Raw genomic sequence first — 22043 nt, 5'->3', positions numbered from 1 at the left:
GTTCTCCCATATTGGGAATGCCTAAGAATTCCAAGTTTTGAAGGGAAGGTGGTTTGTCACTTGATATATTTCAGTGACGTTAATGACTATCTGACCTAGTTTACATTCCAAGGTTGAATAATGGAGAAAAATCCTTACACTATACAAATTTAGACCCGAACAAAATTGCTATTCAACATGCCTGGAGTGATTTTTTTTTCTGATTTATTGAACAATTTACAATTATATTGTGAAAATTCTATTATAAAGGTCACTGAAAACTATTGAATGGCTGTTAATCAAGATGGAAGCATCTATAGAATCTAGGCTGCTCCAGGGTATAGCTGCTTCTGGATGCGGCCTACACCAATCAGAACACATTTAGGCACTGCAACTCAAAGTCACAGTAAAGTTTTATTTCTAAGCCGGGCGATGGTGGCGCACGCTTTTAATCCCAGCACTCGGGAGGCAGAGGCAGGCAGATCTCTGTGAGTTCGAGACCAGCCTGGTCTACAGAGCTAGTTCCAGGACAGGCTCCAAAGCCACAGAGAAACGCTGTCTCGAAAAACAAAAAAAATTAAAAATAAAAGTTTTATTTCTATACACTTTCCTGTTAGTGCAAAAAATATTTTCACTTTGATAGAAACAGCAATGACATTAGATGTGTAATTCTGTTTTAATTGACTTTTTTTAAGTAACTGAATTTAACATGTCTTTTCCTTCTATATTACTTGTAATGCCCAATTAGCTAGCATTGAATGACATCACTGAGAAAATGTATCCGATACCATATATGATGCAGTTCATTTCTGATGAGTCTCCAGCCATCGGTTGATGGCCATTTTCAGAGTCCTATTTGGTGTCAGTACCAGTGAAGGAAGAACCAAGTTTGTCATGGGGCTTGTGCGTTTCTTTTTGTGGATCCAGTTTTCCATTGCTTCTCTCTCATAGGAATAGCCATCTGGAAAAAAAAATATTATTTGAAAAAAAGATCGGTAAACAAATCGTCTTCTTACTTTGCCTGTACCATGTCTAAAATACCTCTTCCACAACAGATGGCTTGTCCCCCAAAGGTGTACTAAGGTTGGGTTGTGCTGTGTTGAAATTCAGAAACTATGCTCGAATAAAGGGTAGAGTGGTCTGAAGATAAATTTTGGTAAGGTTGAGGGAAGAAAAGAGCCTTAGGGATAACCCAGCGAAACTCTTCCAGGTAATGAACAGCACTGGAGTTAGAGACGACAGAATATAACCAGAACAGATGACGTGGAGGAAAGTAATCCCTACCATCTTTATGCCCCGTGTGCACTAAGCGGTTTGCTTTCTTTGACATGTGTGGTGAACAATGGGACGCAAACTTGTGGGCCCCCAGGAGGGGAGACGAGTGTGAGCTTGGAGTTCCTGCTCCACTACTGTCGCTGCTGAGCTTGCACTCTTTCCCCCAGGCTGAGATGCTTGCTTCCCTCCCTATGCTAAATCTATGAAACCTGCAATTGTTGAAAACAGAGCCCTCAATGGCCATCCTCCTGCCTCCCCATGGGAACATGACAGCCTTGCACCTCCCTGTGGGTCTTCAGCCGTGATTACATTTTTGTTGACACTTCAGCTTTGTACAGCGAATAACTGTAGCCTTACATTGTATGTATCCCTTCTGTTGAAAGAAGTAAATCTGAACAGTTTCTATTTTGTGGGTATTCTCAACACTGCTGTCTGTGCCCAGCTTCTCCCGTGAACCTGGACAGGCACACCTAGGAGTTATACCTATGTTGTAAGTTTTGGGAAACTGCCAAGTTTGTCTCAACAGCCAGAGCATTTTAAATTCTCACCAACGACATAAGACTCCATTTTCTGTCCATTCTGCCAACACTTATTTTCCCCAACGTTTTGAGACTAAGCCATCAGCTAACACGGCTGCAGTGTGGCTCTGAGTTGTATTCCACTAATGACCATAATGACAATGAGCATACTGCCCAGTTGTAAGATGGTTTATTCAAACTATCTGCCTTTTTCTTTTAGACATGATTCCACTATGTAGCCCAGGCTGACCTCAAGCTTGCAGCCATCCTCCTATCTCCCCACCACTGGAATGACAGGCATGTACCACCATACCCTGGTTATTTGCCCACTGCTAATGACCAAATGTTGAGTTATAACAAGAGTGTAAGAAAAACTCCATTCTGTTGTGTTGTGAAAGCTGAACTTGCCTCGTTAACACCCCGTTCACTGATTAGCAGCAGTAAGGTTTGTGCAGTTTGGTGTGTCTACTGAGTACCGCTGACAGATCCTTGACTAATTCCTGTGCCAACAGGCCAGAGAAATGTGCTAAATGTGTTTTAGCTTAGGTAAAGGACCCTTTAAAATCTCCTGTCATCTGCTGCTGTAACAGAACGCTTTGTGTTGCCTCTCGTGTACATGATCAGAATCTATGGAGGCTTTGCATTCAGACCGAAGCTAAACTTTCTGTTTGGAAGTTTTGAGTCCGCTCTTGTGGCTGTTCTGGTCAGGGGTGTGAACAGTCTGTCACTGCGTTCTCCTCCCACTGCCTGGAGCTGCTGCGCTGTGAGCTACTGCTGGCAACTACGCTGGCCACGCTCAACAAGAGGTGAGGTCCACCGTGTTAGGCAGCGTTCTTGTCTTCTGTTTTCTTGGGATCTGGATTCTGGCCCTTCAGACCCCTTCACTTAGCGGCAACTGTCTTGTTTCAGACTGCAGGTAGATTAGGCTGAACTTATCTCAACCTTATTTCTGTGGTCACAAATTCTTTCACTATGGAAAATGCTTTAGGAATTTTTTGCTTCTTCCTTCTCCTTCCTCTTTTCCTAGACAGAGTTTCTCTTTGTAATAGTCCTGGCTGGCCTCAAACTCAGAGATCCACCTGCCTCCTGAGTGCTGGGATTAAAGGTGTGCGCCACCACTATAACAGTCCTGGCTGTCCTGGAACTCCTTTTGTAGACCAGGCTGGCCTGGAACTTACTAAAATCCACCTGCCTCTGCTTTCCAAATGCTAGGATTAGAGGTGAGCACTACCATCGCCCGAACATTCTTTTCTTATAATGTCTTTACTCCTTTTAAAGATAGTGTCTATTTGGTTCCTATTTATGATATAAATAAACCATAAACTAGCTAATAATCTCTCTCCTATACCCATATTTAATAAATTTTCTTTAATAAGTAAGATTTTCATGTTCTCTCCTACGGAGAGAGAGCCTGCTTCAGACTGAGAGGTTGAGGAAAACGTCATCTTCATATGTAGTCACAGATGGCAGCATGCACGCACACATATTCACACACACTACAGGTTTCAAGCTGTCCTACCAGAGTTTATCCCAAAGCAGAACCCCAAGGGTCACCACCAGAGGGTTCACACAGACCACACTGCCTCCCAGAAAACCTCAAGTCCCTGAAGAAAGGCCACTAAAAACAGGTGCGGCTGCTGATTTCAGTTAAATTTACATAAGAAGTGAAATTCAATATGTAATTGAGCTCAAACATGTCACCGGGGAAAACTTGTTTTTTTTCACTACATGTTAAGGTTTCATCTTTCATGTGTGTACAGGTTTGAGGGACATACCCAGCAGGCCTGATACGAGTGAGGCAAGTGATGCCATGGAGCTACATCCCCATCCTTGACCTAAGACTCTAAACTTTCCACAGAATGAAGACCGGGGGGGGGGGGGGCGGGGGGGGGAGGGGGGATGGCCCAGTGGTAACGTTACTTGAAGACCCCAGTTTGGATCCCAAAAACCATGTAAAACCAGGTGTAGTCAGGCACGGCCACGCTCCTATGGTGAGATAGAGATAGGAGAAGCCACAGAAGCTTGGTGGACACAGATGAGGAAGAAGAAAGGTAGGGACCAAAGGTCAGAGGCTGTCCTCTGACCTTTCATGTATACACATGTACAACACGCGCCCACACAGAAGCGCTTGGCTATTTAAATGGGCACGCTCCCATCTAGTTCCTACTTCAGTTACTGATTTGTATTAAGTGTGTGTGGAAGTTGGAGGACAGGCTGCAGGAGCTGACCTTGTCTTTCACCATGTAGGTCCTAGAGGTCAAACTCAGGTCATCGGGCTTGGCCAACCATATCCCAATTTTCTATTTTGTATGTTCCCATTCCTAGACTTTATTCCTTGAATGAAGGTGCTTCTAAGAGGGATGGCTGACATGCATGCAGGCTTAACACTGAAAAGTTAAAACCTGTGTTTTTCTAATGATTCCATGAAGAACCATGGAAAATATTTAATACTCAATATGCAGCTAATAACACTATATTCATTATGAAGGAACCATGACGTACATTCACCGTGTACAACAGGCTGACGTTCCAAGGTCATGCAGGTATAGATATCAGTACTGGGATGTGAACCCAGGCAGCCTGGCTCCAGGTCTATAATGATACTCTACATGCTAAGTGCAACTTCTGGGAATGACTCAGTAACTGAAGTTTTGAGCACAGTCTCAGTGGGCAGAGAACAGTGTCAGCAGAGCAGTCGCTGAAGGTCGCCTGGAAAGGTTTAAGAGGAAAGGTGGGACTAAGATAGCGTGCCAAAGACATGCCTTAAAGCAACACACATGAATTAATTCAGCATACTTGAACTCAACTGGAGTATGATTCCCCAATGTGGACAACAAGTGGCCAGACCTGGGAGAGCAGATTCTTAGTATCATGAATTCCATGCATGTACTTTCCTTTTTAGAAAAATCAGTGTCGGTAAATTATGAATGAAGCAGGCCCAAAAGGAAAGGGACCCAGCAGAGGGTACCTGACCAGTGACAAGTCACCCCAATCATCTTTCACAATCCTAGATACAATATCAGCCTTTATCACATAAGGGATCCAAGACTTAGTAGAGGGCAAAAATGAACAACCTATATTAAAACTGAACAAAAAGGCAAATGATTGAAAAACTTATATTTAAGTAAAGTAATGATGCTTATCAGGACTTTAAAAAAAAAACAAACCAGTATTTTAATCCCCAAACTAAGAGCGGAAGGAATTTCCTTCACTTGTAAGAAGGCAGCGAACACTGACTGAGGGCTGAGAGTCTGGATGCTCTTCCTCTCGGGGAAGCTCATGGTAAAAATGTCTGTTCTCCTTGTCTCTGTAACTTTATTGTTGGCTTGTGTGACCAGAAAGGAAGAAGCTGCAGATGAGAAAGGAGGAAAAGGCGGCTGTCTCCTGGCACAGATGCAATCTAAGATGCAAAGCAAACCTACTCCTGCGCCTGTTATGAACCTGTTACCAATGGATGTAGCACAGTCACTGGACATAAAGCCAATATACCAAGCCCAATCCTATTCCCACATACGACTGCAATAAAAAGTGTAAAACCGCAGTATTAGAAAATACCAAGTAATTTTAACAAAAAAACTGCAAAATCTATACAGCAAAACAGCGCTACTAGGAGAGAAAAAGGCCCACAAAGCTGGCTAGCAATGTCCCCAGTTCCTCTCCGCATGAAACACCATCCTAAAGCCGCTGCCGTGAAGAAATCCGTGTATGTAGAAACCAAGTCTGCAGACTCATTGACCAGACGTGAGTCCCACTATAAAGCATCAGCGGCTGAGGCAACGACCTCCATAGGAGCAGGTGCAAGGGAGCTACCCTTGAGGGAACAGGCCCGAGCCAGAGACCTTTGCGGGTCAAGGTGCAAGTCAGGGACCTCCGAAGTAGCAGCCCTGAGCCAGTGACCTCTGCCAGAGCAGACCCAAGGCAACAACCTCAGTGGAAGCAGCCCCAAGCAAGCAACCTTCCTGGCCTGAACAACCCCTGGGAGAGGTAAGCAACCTCCAGAAACACAGTGACTAACAGGGTGACTGGAACTGTGGCCCTGACTGCACCATGAAGAGCAACCATCTGAGCCTTGGATCTACTGGCACCTGGAAGATTGATCACCAGAGACACAGACAGTCCCAACTACACCAATCAGAGGAAAAGATGGGTGGATGAGGTAAGAACATATGCAACACGACAAAGAGCAACAAAATGCCAATAAAAACTAGTAGCCCTAAAACAGCAAGTCTTGAACAACCAAATATAGATGAAGCAGGAGAAAATGACCTAAAAATTAACTTTGGGACAATGTTTGAAGCCTTTAAAGAGGAAAATGAAAAATTCCCTCAAAGAAATGGAGGAAAATACAAACAAAAAAAAAAATTGGAAGAAATCAACAAATCCCTTAAAACAAAAAAACAAACATATGAAAGAAACTATTAAAGACTTGAAAGCTGAAATAGAGACAATAAAAAACAGGGAATTATAGAAATGGAAATTATGAAAAATAATCAGGAAGTACAAATGCAAACAAACAACAGAATATAAGAAGAGATGGAAGAGAATCTCAAGCGCAGAAGATACAACAGAGGAAATAGATTTAATGTTTTCTTTTACCAGTGAGTCTAACAAAAGCTTAACACGAAAAGGCCAAACCTAAGAATAATAGGTATAGAAGAAGTCCAACTCAAAAGCACAGAAAATATATTTAACAAAATCATAGAAGAAAACTTTCCCAACCTAAATAAAGATATGCCTATGAAGCTACAAGAAGCTTACAGAACACCAAATAGACTGGATCAAAGAAAAAAGTCCCCTTGCCACATAATAATCAATACAATAACATACAAAATAAAGAATTTTAAGAACTGCAAAGAAAAAGGCCAAGTAACACATAAACACAGACCTATCAGAATTACACCTGATGTCTCAGTGGAAACAATAAAAGCCAGAAGGTCCTGGTCAAGCCTTATGCAGACATTAAGAGATGCCAGCCCAGACAACTATACCCAGTAAAACTTTCAATCACCATAGGACAAAACAAGATATTCAAAACAGAACCAGATTTAACCAGTGCCTAGCCACAAACCCAGCCCTACACAAAGTGCTAGAAGGAAAACTCCAACCCAAGGAAGTTGGCTACATCCCCAAAAACAGACAATAGATAATCTTGCAGCAGCAAATCCCAAAGAAGGGAAAAACAATACCATCACCAACAACAAAAACTGAACAGGAGCTGGCAATCACTGGCCATTAATATCCCTTAATATAAATGGACTCACTTATAAAAAGACACAGGCTAGGGGCTGGAGAGATGGCTCAGTGGTTAAGAGCACTGCTTATTCTTTCAGAGGTCCTGAGCTCAATTCCTAGCAACCACATTGTCACTCAAAACCATCTGTAATAATATTTGGCACTCTCTCCTGACCAGCAGGCATACATGTAGACAGAACACTATATACATAATATTTTTTAAAAAGACAGGTTAGCTTACTGTATACAAAAACAGAATCTATCCTTGTGCTGCATACAAGACAGATATCCCCTCAGAGTAAAGAGTTGGGAAATATTTTTCTAATCAAATCAACCTAAGAAACAAGCTGGTGTAGCTAACCTAATATCTAACAAAATAGGCTTCAAACTAAAATCAATCAAAAGAGATAAAAGACATTTCATACTAGTCACAGGAAAAATTCATCAAGAGGAAATCTCAATACTGAACATCTATGCCCAAAATACAAGGGCACCTTCATATGTAAAAGAAATACTTCTAAAGCTTAAAATCACACATTAAACCTCACACACTAATAGTGGGAGACTTCAACACCCCACTCTCACCACTGGACAGGTCTATCAGAAACTTAACAGAGAAATAAGGGAACTAAAAGATGTCTGTTAAGTTCATTTGAGTCATAACATCTATAGAACATTCCATCCAAACATAAAAGAATATACCTTCTCAGCACCACATGGAACCTTCTCAAAAACTGACCACCTACTAACTAGGTAACAAAGCAAACTTCAACAGATTTTTTTTTTAAAAAAAAAAGGAATAACCCCATGTATCTTATCGGATCACCAAGGCTTAAAATTAGAATTCAACAGCAACACTAGTTTCAGAAAGCCCACAAACACATGGAAATTAAACAATGCTCACCTGAATCATCAATGGGTCAAGGGAGAAATGAAGAAATTAAAGACTTCCTAAAATTCAATGAAAATGACCACACAACATACCCAAATTTATGGGACACAATGAAAGCAGTGTTAAGAGGAAATTTCATTGCACTAAATGCCTACATAAAAAAGATGGAAAAATCCCATACTAGTGAATTAACAGAACATTTGATAACTCTAGAACAAAAAGAAACAAACTCACCCAGGAGGACTAGATGGCAGGAAATAATCAAATTGAGAGCTGAAATCAACCAAATAGAAATGAAGAAAACAATACAAAGAATCAATGAGACAAAGAGTTGGTTCCTCAAGAAAATAAATAGATCTTTACCCAAACTAACCATAAGGCAGAGAGAAAGAAAATATCCAAATAAACAAAAAACAGGAATATAACAACAGACACAGAGGAAATCCAGAGAATCATTAGGTCACCTGTACTCCACAAAATTGGAAAACGTAAAAGGAAATAGACAACTTTCTGGATAAATATCACCAAAATTAAATCAAGACCAGATAAACAAATTAAATAGACCTATAACTTCTAAAGAAATAGAAACATTCATCAAAATTCTCCCAACCAAAAAAAAGCCCAGGGCCAGATGATTTCAGCCCAGAATTTTACAAGATTTTCAAAGAACTAATATCAATACTCCTCATATTGTTCTACACAATAGAAACAGAAGGAACAATGCCAAACTCTTTTTATGAGTCTACAATTACCCTGATACCCAAACCACATAAAGACATTACTAAGAAAGAGAATGACAGACGGATTTCACTCATGAACATTGATGCAAAAATACTCCATAAAATCTTGGCAAACCAAATCCAAGAACACATCAGAAAAATCATCTACCATGACCAAGTTGGCATCATCCCAGAGATGTAGGGGATGGCTCAACATACAAAAATCTATCACACACACACAAATCTGTCAATGTAATCCACCATATAAACAATCATCTCATTAGATGATGAAAAAGCCTTTGACAAAATACAACATCTATTCATGATAAAGGTCTTGGAAAGAGCAGGGATACAAGGAACATACCTAAGCATAGTAAAGGCAATATACAGCAAGCCAGTAGCCAACATCAAACTAAATAGAAACTCCCAGCAATTCCACTGAAATCAGGAACAAGATAAGGTTGTCCACTCTCTCCATATCTATTCAATATAGTTCTTGAGGTCCTAGCTAGAGCAGTAAGACACCAAAAGGAGATCAAGGGGATACACATCAGAAAAGTCAAACTCTCACTATTTGCTGATGATATGATAGTTTACATAAGTGACCCCAAAAATTCTACCAAAGAACTTCTACAACTCATAAACACTTTCAGTAATATAGCAGGATACAAGTTTAACTCAAATCAGTAGCCCTCCTGTACACAGATGATAAATGGGCTGAGAAACAAATCAGGGAAACATCATCCTTCACAATAGCCACAAATAGCATAAAATATCTCAGAGTAACTCTAACCAAACAAGTGGAAGACTTGTATGACAAGAACGAAATTGAAGACACCAGGAAGTGGGAAGATCTCCCATGCTCTTGGGTAGGCAGAATTAAAATAGTAAAAATGGCAATCTTACTAAAAGCAATCTACAGATTCAATGCAATGCCCAGCAAAATTCTTCACAGACCTCAAAAGAACAATACTCAATTTCATATGGAAAAACAAAAAACCCAGGATATCCAAAACAATCCTGTAGAATAAAGGAACTTCTGGAGGCATCACAATCCCTGACTTCAAACTCTAATACAGAAGAGCTACAGTGATGAAAACAGTATGTATTGGCATAAAAAGAGACAGGAGGACCAATGGAACCAAATCAAAGACCCAGATATCAATCCACACACCTACGAACACCCTATTTTTGACAGAGAGGCAAAAAGTATAAAATGGAAAAAAGAAATATTCAACAAATGGTGCTGGCATAACTGGATATCAACATGTATTCTATATCTATCACCACGCACAAAACTCAAGTCCAAATGGATCAAAGATCTCAACATAAAGCCAACCACACTAAATCTCATAGAACAGAAACTGGGAAGTACGCCTGAAGGCATTGGCACAGGAGACCACTTCCTAAATACAACCCCAGTAGCACAGACACTGAGAGAAACAAAAATGGCCTTTTGAAACTGAAAAGCTTCGGTAAAGAAAAGGACACAGTCAACAAGACAAAACAGCAGCCTACACAATGGGAAAAGATCTTCACTAACTCCACATCAGACAGAGGGCTGATCTCCAAAATATACAAAGAACTCAAGAAATTGGACACCAAAAGAACAAATAATCCAATAAAAAAAATGGGGTACAGACCTAAACAGAGAACTCTCAACAGAGGAATCTAAAATGGTTGAAAGACACTTAAGGAAATGTTCAACATCCTTAGTCATCAGAGAAATGCAAATCAAAACTCTGAGATTCCATCTTATACTTGTAAGAATGGCCAAGATCAAAAAACACTGATGACAACTTATGCTGGAGAGGATGTGAGGTAAAAGGAACACTCCTGCATTGCTGGTGCGACTGCAAGCTGATACAGCCCCTTTGGATATCAGTAAGGTGATTTCTCAGAAAATTAGGAAACAACCTTCGATAACCAGTAATAACACTTTTGGGTATATATCCAAAGGCTCAACCGTGCCAACATGTACTCAACTATGTTCATAGCAGCATTGTTTGTCATAGCCAGAGCCTGGAAACAACCTACATGCCCCTTAGCTGAAGAATGGATAGGGAAAATGTGGTGCATTTACACAATGGAGTACTACACAGCAGAAAGAAATAATAACATCTTGAAATTTGCAGGCAAATGGATGGAGCTAGAAAACAACATATTGAGTGAGGTAATCCAGATCCAGAAAGACAAATATATGTACTCACTCATAAGTAGCTTTTAGACATAAAGCAAAGAAAAACCAGCCTACAATTCACAATCCCAGAGAACCTATACAATAATGTGTACCCTAAGAGAGACATACATAGATCTAATCTATCTACATGGGAAGTAGAAAAAGATTAGATCTCCTGAGTAAATTAGGAGTATGGATACCATGGGAGAGGGCTGAAGGGAGGGGAGCAGAGAAAATATATAGCTCAATAAAAACAATTTTTTAAAAAGCAGCAGTGGTCCAGGATGAACTGACACAAGATCAGACATAAGGATAACACCGAGCCTGGGAGTGGGCCTCCCATGGATGGTCATTCACCTTAGCGAGGAAAGACCAAGAACAGGGAAGACATTTTCATCTCTTACCACATGTAAAAATTAACTCAAACCATAGACCTAAAAACTATAATGTGTCTGGAGTAAAACAGGGGAAGTCCTGCAACCTCGGACAGGCAGCCCCCTTAGGATTAAAAAATGATGAATCAACATGAAAATGGTTCTGTGGATTCCATCAAAATTAAACATGTTTTTCAAAGATGCCATAGAGAAAATGCATATAATGCATTGCCTTACAAAAGACACACTTAGAAAACAAACTGATAATTCGATACAAAATAAGGAAAGGGCAAGAGGCTATATATTATGAAAGAGACAGTAGGTAAGAAGCATATAGAAAGACACTTCATTGTGGTGAGGGTTAAAAGTCCAATGGGATGCCACTTTATACCTGTTATTCAGGATTAGAAGAACTAGCAATACCACATGTTTGCAGATACAGGCAGAAACTAGAGTCTCAGTTATATACTCAAAATAGGGCATCCACCTTGAGAAACATTTCAGGAGTTTTAACATGCACTTAGTAAAACAATCCAGAAATTCCACTCCTAAATCTTTTATCGCAAGACATGAGTCCTTTCCAGACAAAGATCTGTGCATGGAATGTCATGACAGCTTCAGACATACTGGCCCATTGCCAGTTAATAAACACATGTATTGTGGTACATCTAGTGCAATGCTAAACTATACAGCAATAAAAAGGAACGAATTATTGGTATGTGCAACAAGAAAAATCAAAAACATTCTGCTGAGCACATCTGTATATGGATGAGAGATTGATATCAAATGTTCTAACTTCATAATCTTCGAATTCTTGTCTCTGAATCATTAAAGTGCATGAGAGACACAACAAAAGGCATCTTAAATCTTGAGGGCTGGGGAGATGGCTCATCAGGTAAGAGAGCTTCCTGTGCAGTCGTGAACATGAGGACTCACACCCGCACCACCAGTACCCACATAAAAGCCTGGTATAGCTATGCATGCCTTGACTCCAGCCTCAGCATGAGACAGGTGGAGCCTGGGAGTTCACTGGCCAGCCTCGCCTAATCTGCAAGGTGCAAGCTTCCAGTGGGAGAGTGTGTCTTAAGGGAGTGAGGCAGACAGTGACAGAGAAAGACACTCAGCCCCCTCTGCGTGCGCACACACACGCACACCCACATATTCACAGTTTTTTCATCTGGTATTCACAGCAATTTAGGTGAAATTTCAAAACTTAATCCTTTGGTCTCAATTCCAAATGTACTGTATGCAGTTTATTACAAAATATACAATGTACGATTGTTTACTTTGGACCTAATGTCTTTTTTAAAAGGAAAAAACCTACTTATGAGAAAAAGGGAATTCTGAGCTCAGCCCAAGTGTCAATGAGTTTGTTCAGAGAGCCCCACCATTGTGCACCCTAAGCCTGGCAGTCGCCACACATACCTGACGCGATGACAGGGTCCTTCATAAGCTCTCTGGTTATTGGACAGATAAACTCATCGGGGATTCCAGAAGAAAGGGAGTCCATCTTGGTCCTGAGCTCTTCAATGCTCCTCATCACTTTGCTGCGCAGCCCCAGGGATTCTAAAAGGACATTCGTTACACTTAAGCAGCAAGGGAAATCTGAAGTGAAGGGTGTAAAGACGGGTGAAGCATAAAGCTAGAAAATAAATTTGAATTATTTTTCAGCGATGTGTTAATATCAGCTTTCTGTTACTGGATACAATACTTGAGCTGACCAAAAGGTGGAAGGGTTGACTCCAGGTCCGTTTTTGTCCATGGATGAGTTGGCTCCCCTGCATTTTGACAGGAGAATGTCATAGGAACACTCAGTGATGAAACCGCTTGCTTCCTGGTGTCTAGGAAGCAAGGGGAGGGGAAGGGGATCCCAGTGTCTTCTTCAGGGGATATGACAATGACCTAACTTGATCCCACTAACTCTCAGCTCTTACAGCTCTGTCGCTGTCCTCTCCCTGCAATATCACAGGCTGGCCCCCGAACTTAACACATGGATGTTGAGGCGCACACCTCCAAACCCTAGCAACCTGGGAAATTATTAAAAAAAAAAAAAAAAGCCTTGTGGCCTTTTATTAGTTCACAGAAAGGAAAGACCAAACTGTGAAATCTCTGTGGAAAAAAAAACAAAAACAAAAAACATTTTCATTCCTATTTATAACTGTCTGACTAATTATTTCAATACATGAGTCCTGACCTACAGCAGTTTCTTTGCACTTGCCGTTCTAAACTCTACCAGATCATCACTTCTAAGATCTCCAGCACAGCACAGCGTCCCGAGGGCCTGGCTATGTGCCGAGGCCGGTGCACACACAGCGTCCCGAGGGCCTGGCTATGTGCCGAGGCCGGTGCACACACAGCGTCCCGAGGGCCTGGCTATGTGCCGAGGCCGGTGCACACACAGCGTCCCGAGGGCCTGGCTATGTGCCGAGCCGGTGCACACACAGCTCTAGCGACTGCGCTCAGGGCTCTTCTAATACTGCCCAAAGTTGGTTTTCTTGCTCTTTATCATGCATACTGTAATTAAAGATAGGTCAGCAGTGTTCACAAATTCACAGCTTCACAAGTATCCTGGAACATCTCAACATCAACAGATGGTTACTCCTTACGAGACTATATGACACAAGGAGTCCCTCCTTAGGGAAGCCCTGACTCTGATCTCTGGAGCCGGAAGACGGAGGTGCAGAGCTGGAGGGCACCCACAGTGGCTCACTTTTTTCACACCCTTCCCAAGTACCTGTGCTTTCCAGACAGGATCTTACTATGAGGGTTTTCATTAGCAACCTAGAAAACGGTTTAAACACATTGGTGAAAACACAAGATTGGGAAACTCAAGAATGTCTAAAAGCCCTTTATCCTATTGCTGAGAGGCTTGACATTGCTCAATCCCTTAGCTATTGTGTCAAACACGGTGGACACTGCTTTGGCCTACAACATCCCAACATACTTTACAGTGCACGACTACTTCTATGCGCTGAATTCGGATTTTAGGCTGGCATCAGAAACCCTGAAATCAAACTACAACAAATGCATTCTAGACATTTCTGCGTGCAAAAAGCAAACGTCAGCATGTATGTCACCAGTTTGCCTTTCCTATTTTCATTTTCTCTTTTCCCGATTCTAATTCTGTCTCAGCCCAACTTAGTGTTCTATGGAAAGAGTGCCTGCCTGTAATCTTAGCCTTTGAGAGGCGGAGGCAGGAGGATCACAGGGCATGGCCACACAGCAGATCCTGACATAAGGCTAAAATACCAGATATTTCAGAACGATGTGGATAACCAGATGCTCCAGTGAACAGGTTTTCTAATTCTGCTCCTGAATTATTGAATCTGCCGATTCTCCAAACTGTGAAGAAGAATATTCATGTTGGAACCACTGATTCCCAGCCTTACGCCAAGAGCAAGCACAAGACAGTTACAAGTAACACAGTGGTGACAGAGGAGCTTTGAACAAACAGGAGTAGAACCCCTAAAAAAGAGCCCCCAGAGAGTGAGCTCATCCATTCCACTAAGGGAAGTACTCTCAGTAAGCCAGAAACTACTCCTGACTAGACACCAAACTGCCAGTACCTTGATCTTGGACTTGGCAGAATGAAGAAATCAATTTCTTATTTATTAGCTACCTAGTTTACAGGATGTTGCCCTAGCAACTCAAATGCATTAAACCAACAACCTAAGTCATCAAGGAAATGCAAATAAAAGCCTAAAGGAGAAATCACAACTACTGGATGGTGCTAATAACAAAAGCAAACAAGTGTTGGAGCTTTCTCACTTGCCTGGTGGGTGTGGAGAAGCCCTCCCCCATGCTGGGGGGCTATGGAGAAGCCCTCCCCCATGCTGGGGGGCTATGGAGAAGCCCTCCCCCAGTGGGGGGAGCTACAGAGAAGTCCTCCCCCGTGCTGGGGGGGCTATGGAGAAGCCCTCCCCATGCTGAAAGGACTGTATAATAGCAGGGCTTCTCTGGAAAGCAGCCTGACAACTCTCCAGTGTGGTGCAGAGGATTTCCCTATGACCCACCAATTCTACTTTGAATAGACACACAAGAAAGCTGAAGACGCTCACGTAAAAGCTAGTATATGATCAGAGAAGTATGATTCGTTACCCCGCCCGGCCCTTACCAATTTTCAAATCACCAGCCAGACTTTCTTTTGTGAGATGAAGCAGTTCTTTTCCATCGATGTTGTTCATCTGGAAAATACCAACGAGGTCCTCCAAGCCCTGAGCGCGAAGCCACGTTGAGACGTCCTCCTCTGACCAGTCTTCAGCCAACTGCTTCAGCTGATCGTTCATGCCTCCTGCTTTAAAGCGCACAGGCAAGTGAACGGCAGACCAAACGTTTCTTCTCTACACATTCCCGCTGAGTCTGCCTGACTGTCTAACTTCCTCTTAAGAAGCGTAGTGGATAGCACCAACAGGCGTGACCTAATGCTGCAGGAAATGCTATCCTTTAGGAGATTTTTGTTTTTGTGGTGCTGAGGATCAAACTTTGACCTTGTGCATGCTGGCCACACGCTCTACCACTGACCCACACCTCTAGTCCAGTTTTCCTCGCTCTGTAATACCCCCACCGTGAAGGGATTCTCCGCTCACTATCACCTGGACACCAGCACTGCCATGCAGTTATTGCTGACAATGATAAAAGGAAAACTAAGTTGCACACCTGTGCTGCTTGCTGATGCCAAAAGGAAAGCCAACAAGATAAAGCTGCGATTCCTATTCTGTCCTCAGGCTATGTGAACCTGAAAAACCAGGACCAAACACAAACGATGGAAAAACTCCTGGGCCCTGACATTCAGGAATGTGCATACAAAGCCTTTGCCAAAACGTAACTGCAGACAACTCACACTGGATTCTCTAGAAGTAGTTTTAAGGTGTATTAAATTTGAGTCTCTATGGTGTATTGAGAAAGGCAATATGAATAGCACACTAAAGGATTAACTAAAGTTTAGGCTTGGGGGTATCCCTGAGGTAGAGCACTTGCCTAGCATACACAAGGCCTTGGGTTCAATCCCCGAGACTACAAAAAAAGACACACCCAAATTTCTTATCAGTGTTGAGATGGTTAAGGATGTTCAGTGCTTGGGCTGTGGCTGTAGCTTACAGAGAGCACTTGGGCACCACAGCACAAGGATGGGGTCATCTTACTAACCTTGGTAAGGTGTTTCCAGGTCAAACTGCCAAATGTTCACGGTCTTGTCCATTGAACCAGTGGCAAGTAAAAGGGTGTTGGGTGCAAAGGCACAAGTTGTGACATACCTAGTTAACAAACACAGCCATTACATACTGTCTGGCTAGTATTTTAATCATGCTAGAGCAGTGAAATTAACCCAGACCTGGTATGCTGAGTCAATGTGTGAAGCACACTCTGAGTAGCCTGGAAAATAAGAGAATAACTACATTAGTCAGGCAAGAGACGAGGCAGGGATGAAGCGTCACTTACACGGTCTACATGTCGAATGCATTACTGGTCACCAGCCTGCTGGACTTAGTGACTACAGAAGGAGGGCTGACATCATAAATATTAGATCTTGTTCTGCTTCCTCATCAGCATGGCGGCCTAAGACTGCCTTCTTAGGAGGTTTTTATGCAGTGACCCCTGACATTTGCCAGTTTGACCAAGACTGTTACTAGAAGACCAGTTGCATAACAAAGGAAGTAGGGTGCATTCTTGCCGTGGTATCTGATTGTACTTCTGCAGCATCAGTGAATGGAAGCGCTGCTATTGGGCACACTTAGGAGGTCAATGCACAGATACTATCCCAGTTAGGGTTCCTACCGATGAGATAAAACACCACGTCCAAGAGCAACCTGGGGCGGGAACGGTTTATCCCACTTACACTTCCAGATCACAGTCTATCACTGAGGACGCCAGCCGGCGGGAACCAAGGCAGAAAAGGCCATGGAGGATTCTGCTGCTGGCCAGCTCTCCATGGCTTGCTCTGCCTGCTTCCTTCCACCCAACATCATGGCTTCAGGAATGGTCTTTTAACATCCATCATTACGAAAAAATGCCTGACAGAACTGCCTACAGGCCATATAACAGAGGTATTTTCTCAAGTGAGGTTGCTCTTCGCAGATTAACTAGTCAGGACAACTATTCCCTGTATATACTAGCAGGGACTAGCATGTGGTTTAGAGAACAATCAGTGTTACACCCATTTGTGAATATAAACATCCCATAACAAGCTGGTAGGAAAGACCGCAGCTCTTTCTCACCCGGCTTGAGTGACCACTGACTTTAACTCCTGTGTGGGTAACTAATCACTTGTTGGACATCACACTCTTATGACTTACGCCTCCGCTGGATGGCCATCATGGCTGATGCTTGAACCCAGTCATGCGGCGCCACACAACACTGACTTTCTCTTAAAGGTCACTCCCATCAACTATATCTTTGTGAAATATAAATGTTCATCTTTATTTATACTCATGCCATTCAGCATTTCCTCATATAAATCTGCCCCAAACTCATATCTTTCCAAGGCTGTGGTAACTTACTCTTCTGTTGGTCCCTGAATCCACCCTGTGCTCTAAGAACTATGGGTAGGCTACATTCAACCTCAGCCTGCTGCCTTGGAAGCTGGGCAGGATGAATTTTTGAACACTGGTGCTCTCTAATTCTGTGTTTCCTGTGATTAGATTTAAAATCATAAAGATAGTATGGAAATATTTAAGGTTTTTCCAAGTATCTTACTATTTCAGCATTGTGTGAATCATTATTATATTCTTGGGTACAATAAATAGATATATTAAAAATAAACATATTTTAGCTGGGTGGTAGTACACACCTTTAATCCCAGCACTCAGGAGGCAGAGGCAGGTGGATATCCATGAGTTCAAAGCCAGCCTGGTCTGCACTGGAGGGGGGATACAAAACAACAAAAACATATTTTTATATAACTAAATTCGAGGTTCAATCTAATAAGCAATTTACATAGTTCACACACAAGATCTGATATACTTACAATATCATATATGATGACAGACTTATCCACTGACCTTAAAGAAAAAGCAAACAATAGGTGAAAAGTTCTCTAACAAACAAAGTATACTCTTGTGGAAAGGCTGGGAGACTGACAGGTGAGCTAGAATGGAGTGGACATCTGGGTGGGCTCTTCTTGTAGGAAAAAGTTGTAATACAGAGAAAGCTAGGACACTGTAGCGAAGCACATGGTTTACACAATAGATTAAAACATGCTAGTTTCTTATTTTCTACCCTTAGAAATCTTTCTGCCAACATGATAACACACTGCGAGGTCAGCAAGACCCGTGCTAACACTGTCTGTGTAACACTACTATCTGTGTTCATCATCATGAGAATGTATTGGGCTATAGTTAAAGGAATCCCTTGTTCAGTAGGCAACCGAATACTAACCTCAGAATCTCTGTCATAGATTCAAAATAAGAATTATGTATATGCTAGACATAATTTGTAAGTGCTCTCATTTAGTCCTGAATTCTGTAAATTACTAAAATTCTCATGGAAAATTCCATTTCTTTTAACATCCTGGAGAAAGAAGACTAAGAAGTGACATCAGCAACATGGTGGGTGGAACTTCCCAGTTCCGTAGCATATCAGTGTGGACAACAACTATCCAAGAAGAAACAAGAGCAACACAGGGGCTTTAAAACTCAGGATGCCCTGTTCAGCAGCATGGATGAACATCAGTACTACATTAAACCTTAAAGATGTCACGAAAGACGTGAAAAACTCATCAGTCGAAATACATACACACGCACGCATGTAAACACACACATGTCCATTTAAGCTTCTGGAGGAAGGACAGCTAGTACCATGTCCTTCTGATGAGAGCCCATTCATCGTAAGTTTATACTGAAAACAATCCTCCCACCTGGTCGTCATGACACTATGTCTCAAATAGATACAGTCTTTAAATGTCAGGCTAACAACAATAAATTCCAGTCTCAGGAACCACCATCAGATACAATGTCACGTGAGAAGTAGAATCAGTGACTTGTTTGAGCACTGGATTGGGACAACTGTCAGGAAGGTGTAATGAGAATAAAGGGAAGACAGGAACTGGGTTTTGGGAAAAGCAGACTTAAGTCACCTTCTGTTAGTCATTATAGAGTAAGAGGGGACTGGCGGATTCATTCGAGAGCCTGGCATCTATATACAAAATAAAATGCAAACAAGTGCCTTGCTTTTCCTTTAATTTCTTAAAATGTATTTTATTATTTGTGTGTATGTCTGTATATATGAATCCATAAGTGAGCAGGTGCCTGTGGAGACAAGGAGAGGCAGTGAGACCTGCTGGGGCTGCAGTTAAGGTGGCTGGGAGGAACTCAGGTCCTCTGGAAGATCGGCAGGAGCTCTTCACCACTAAGCCCCACATGCTCTTCTTCCTAGAGATGCCTAGCCTCCAGTACTGTACTGCAGTGTGGTGAAACAGACTAACATGATACGTTTTAACCTGAGGAAATTTCTAGGAAATACGGTTTCTGACTTTACATCCCCATTGCATCTCTAATTCTACTGTTCTCCCCATGTCACCCCTACCTCTGCGTACGTCTTCCGGCCTCGGATCTCACTTGTTTCTGTCATTTTCCTTTCGAGCCACTGACGTCTGAACCCTTCAGCTTGTGTTCTCACTGTCTGCCTGTCTCGAGTGTGCAGTCCGTCTCACGGTGACGGAGGACGTGTGAAATCTCCCTCACACATCAGCCCACTGGTTCATTCTTGCCTCGCCCCCAGCAGCCTGCTAAGAACTAAATGCTTATATTTCACCAAGTTATAACTTCAACTCCCTCACTTGCCTGTCTATCCAAATGAACTAAAAATATCCAGAAAACAGTCGAATGTTACCTATAGCAACAGCATACACCTAAAACATTCAAAGTTCTAACCTTATACTAATATGCCAGCCACCTAAGAGTGACAAGACAAAGGCTGACAGGAAACTAGAATTCTGGAAAAGGGACTGAAAACAACACACAGCCCTTCCCTCACGATTTGGAAGGAGGGGAGCTACCAGGACCCCGGTGTTATTAGATAATCACCAGGAACTCAACTACGAGAGTTGCAACTCAGAATCGCCCGTGTCCTGTTCTTCTGCAAGACAGCCTGACATACTTGTTCGATTTTGCAGTCACTCTGTCCATTAGCCTACTCCTAGACAAGAGAAGAAAACTCAGTTCTAAGCTCTCCTGGGTCAAAAGAGAATTTGTTTTGTTTGTTTTTTGAGTGAGTCTTAGTCTATGACCCTAGACTGGCTTTGAACTCACAACCCTCCTATTGCAGCTTTCTCAGGGATAGAATGACATCACAGTCCCATGGCACTCAGCTTATTATTTTGATGAGCAATATTCACCTTTTGATAGGAACGAGACACACCTAAATAGTGGCAAACACAACGATTTGGCTGACCGCTGGGCAAGAACTGCAAGATCTGGGGAAAAGAATCAGCAGATGTGGGCCAGATGTTTTCAGCAGCGGTTAGAAGCACAAATATCTTGGCTTTAGTCTAAGTGATGAGCCTTGCATGTGTGGGAGAGATGTTTCGGACGACACGTGATGACAGAGCTAGGAACACAGATAAATAGCTCCGTGGTGGAGAGGGTGTTTAGTATGTGTGAGCCCTAAGTTCAGTTCCCAGCATCGCAAAAAATAAAAAAAATCCAGTGGTGATGTGTTTATGCACACACACAGAAGACATATATTAAAATTGTATCATTTAAAAAGAGATTTGGTCACAGTGGCAAAAGCAAACTAGAGAAAGAGCATTAATCTTTTCTATGCATTACAAACCTTCCAGAGGATTTTTACCTACAGAATCACTATGTGTGGAATCTATTCTTACAACATATGGTACTGTTTCCATTCCACTAGAATGCGTTTCTCTAATACACTGTCTGTAGCCCGATCTGTGCCTTTTTGCTGCTTACAACACAAGCAAATATTGTTACTTTTCGGAAACACACACACACAAACATACACACTATATTTTCAAAAGGGTATTTTTACTGTGAAAGCTTTTGGCTATTACATTCTTTAGTTCATAAACTCCTGAGCCTGAAATGTATCATTCTTATGTCATTAGCGTGGACTGACCTCAGCCCCATCCTGTGTGCTGGCAAGAGAGCCAACCTGCCACTTCAGCAATGCCCATCACCTCCCTGGGTCCGCAGAGGCTCAAGACTCTAGCATAACCTGAGCTCCCTCAAAATCAAGAATGTATTATTCTTTATTATATTCATCTTATTTATTTCAGAAGGGTCTCATACTGTACACTAGGTGGGCCTTAAACTACAGGCAATGCTCCTGCTGCCATCTCTCAAGTGCTGGGTCTGTAGGTGTGAGTGATGATGCCCAGCTAAGGCCGCGGCTGTCTTCCTCGGTTTCCCCGCAGGAGCCATGCTGAGAGGGACAGCACTTGGGCTCCTGCTTCCTACTTCTGGAAGGTGTATCAAGAACCCAGCTTTTAAAACCTCTCTGCCAGCTTAAGGCACTTAGGCCCCAGCTAATTATCTATATATTTCCTATCTTTCGTCCCATCCTTTCCATAACCCGTCACACTGCTGCAGGGGAGGTAGAGACAGAGTCCTTTCCCCAGCTTTTGGCCCACACTGTAAATACATCCACTTTTCCATTTAATGTATTTCGACTTAGAGGAAGAAGGGTTTACTGGTTTAGGCTGCTGTTGCCTGCAGAACACAATGTGGCAGGAGGTGGAGGCTGCTCTTTGTTCCTCAGTGGACAGAGCTGAGAGAATGGGCTATAGGAAAAGGGAGGAGGAAGAAGAAAAAGAGGAGGAGGAGGAGGACAAGGAGGAGGAGGAGGGAGAGGAAGGGGGAGAGAAAGGGGGAGGGGGAGGAAGAAAAAGAGGAAGGAAGAGGAGGAAGAAGGAGATTGCCAAGC

General features: G+C 42.4%; 1 protein-coding gene across 3 annotated transcripts in view; it reads right to left on the bottom strand.

Moving 5' to 3' along the window:
- Positions 1 to 238: 238 nt before the first annotated feature.
- The window catches only part of Wdsub1 (WD repeat, sterile alpha motif and U-box domain containing 1), a 33650-nt gene continuing 11845 nt past the window's right edge, over positions 239 to 22043 (bottom strand). For 2 of the 3 annotated variants that reach the window (XM_057755166.1, XM_057755167.1), the window contains exons 6-11: positions 18130 to 18163; positions 16498 to 16538; positions 16314 to 16420; positions 15283 to 15462; positions 12594 to 12734; positions 240 to 940 (exon numbers count right to left, since the gene is read on the bottom strand). In XM_057755166.1, the coding sequence (XP_057611149.1) occupies positions 783 to 940; positions 12594 to 12734; positions 15283 to 15462; positions 16314 to 16420; positions 16498 to 16538; positions 18130 to 18163 (661 nt within the window). In that variant the 3' untranslated portion in view covers positions 240 to 782. Of the gene's footprint in view, positions 941 to 12593; positions 12735 to 15282; positions 15463 to 16313; positions 16421 to 16497; positions 16539 to 18129; positions 18164 to 22043 lie in introns of all 3 variants that reach the window. The other variant, XM_057755168.1, reaches the window with a different exon arrangement.

This window comes from Chionomys nivalis, chromosome 22 (assembly GCF_950005125.1).
Source record: "Chionomys nivalis chromosome 22, mChiNiv1.1, whole genome shotgun sequence".
NCBI lineage: Eukaryota > Metazoa > Chordata > Mammalia > Rodentia > Cricetidae > Chionomys > Chionomys nivalis.
Note: the sequence above shows the minus strand (reverse complement) of the source record. Positions and strands in the feature narration are given on the sequence as shown.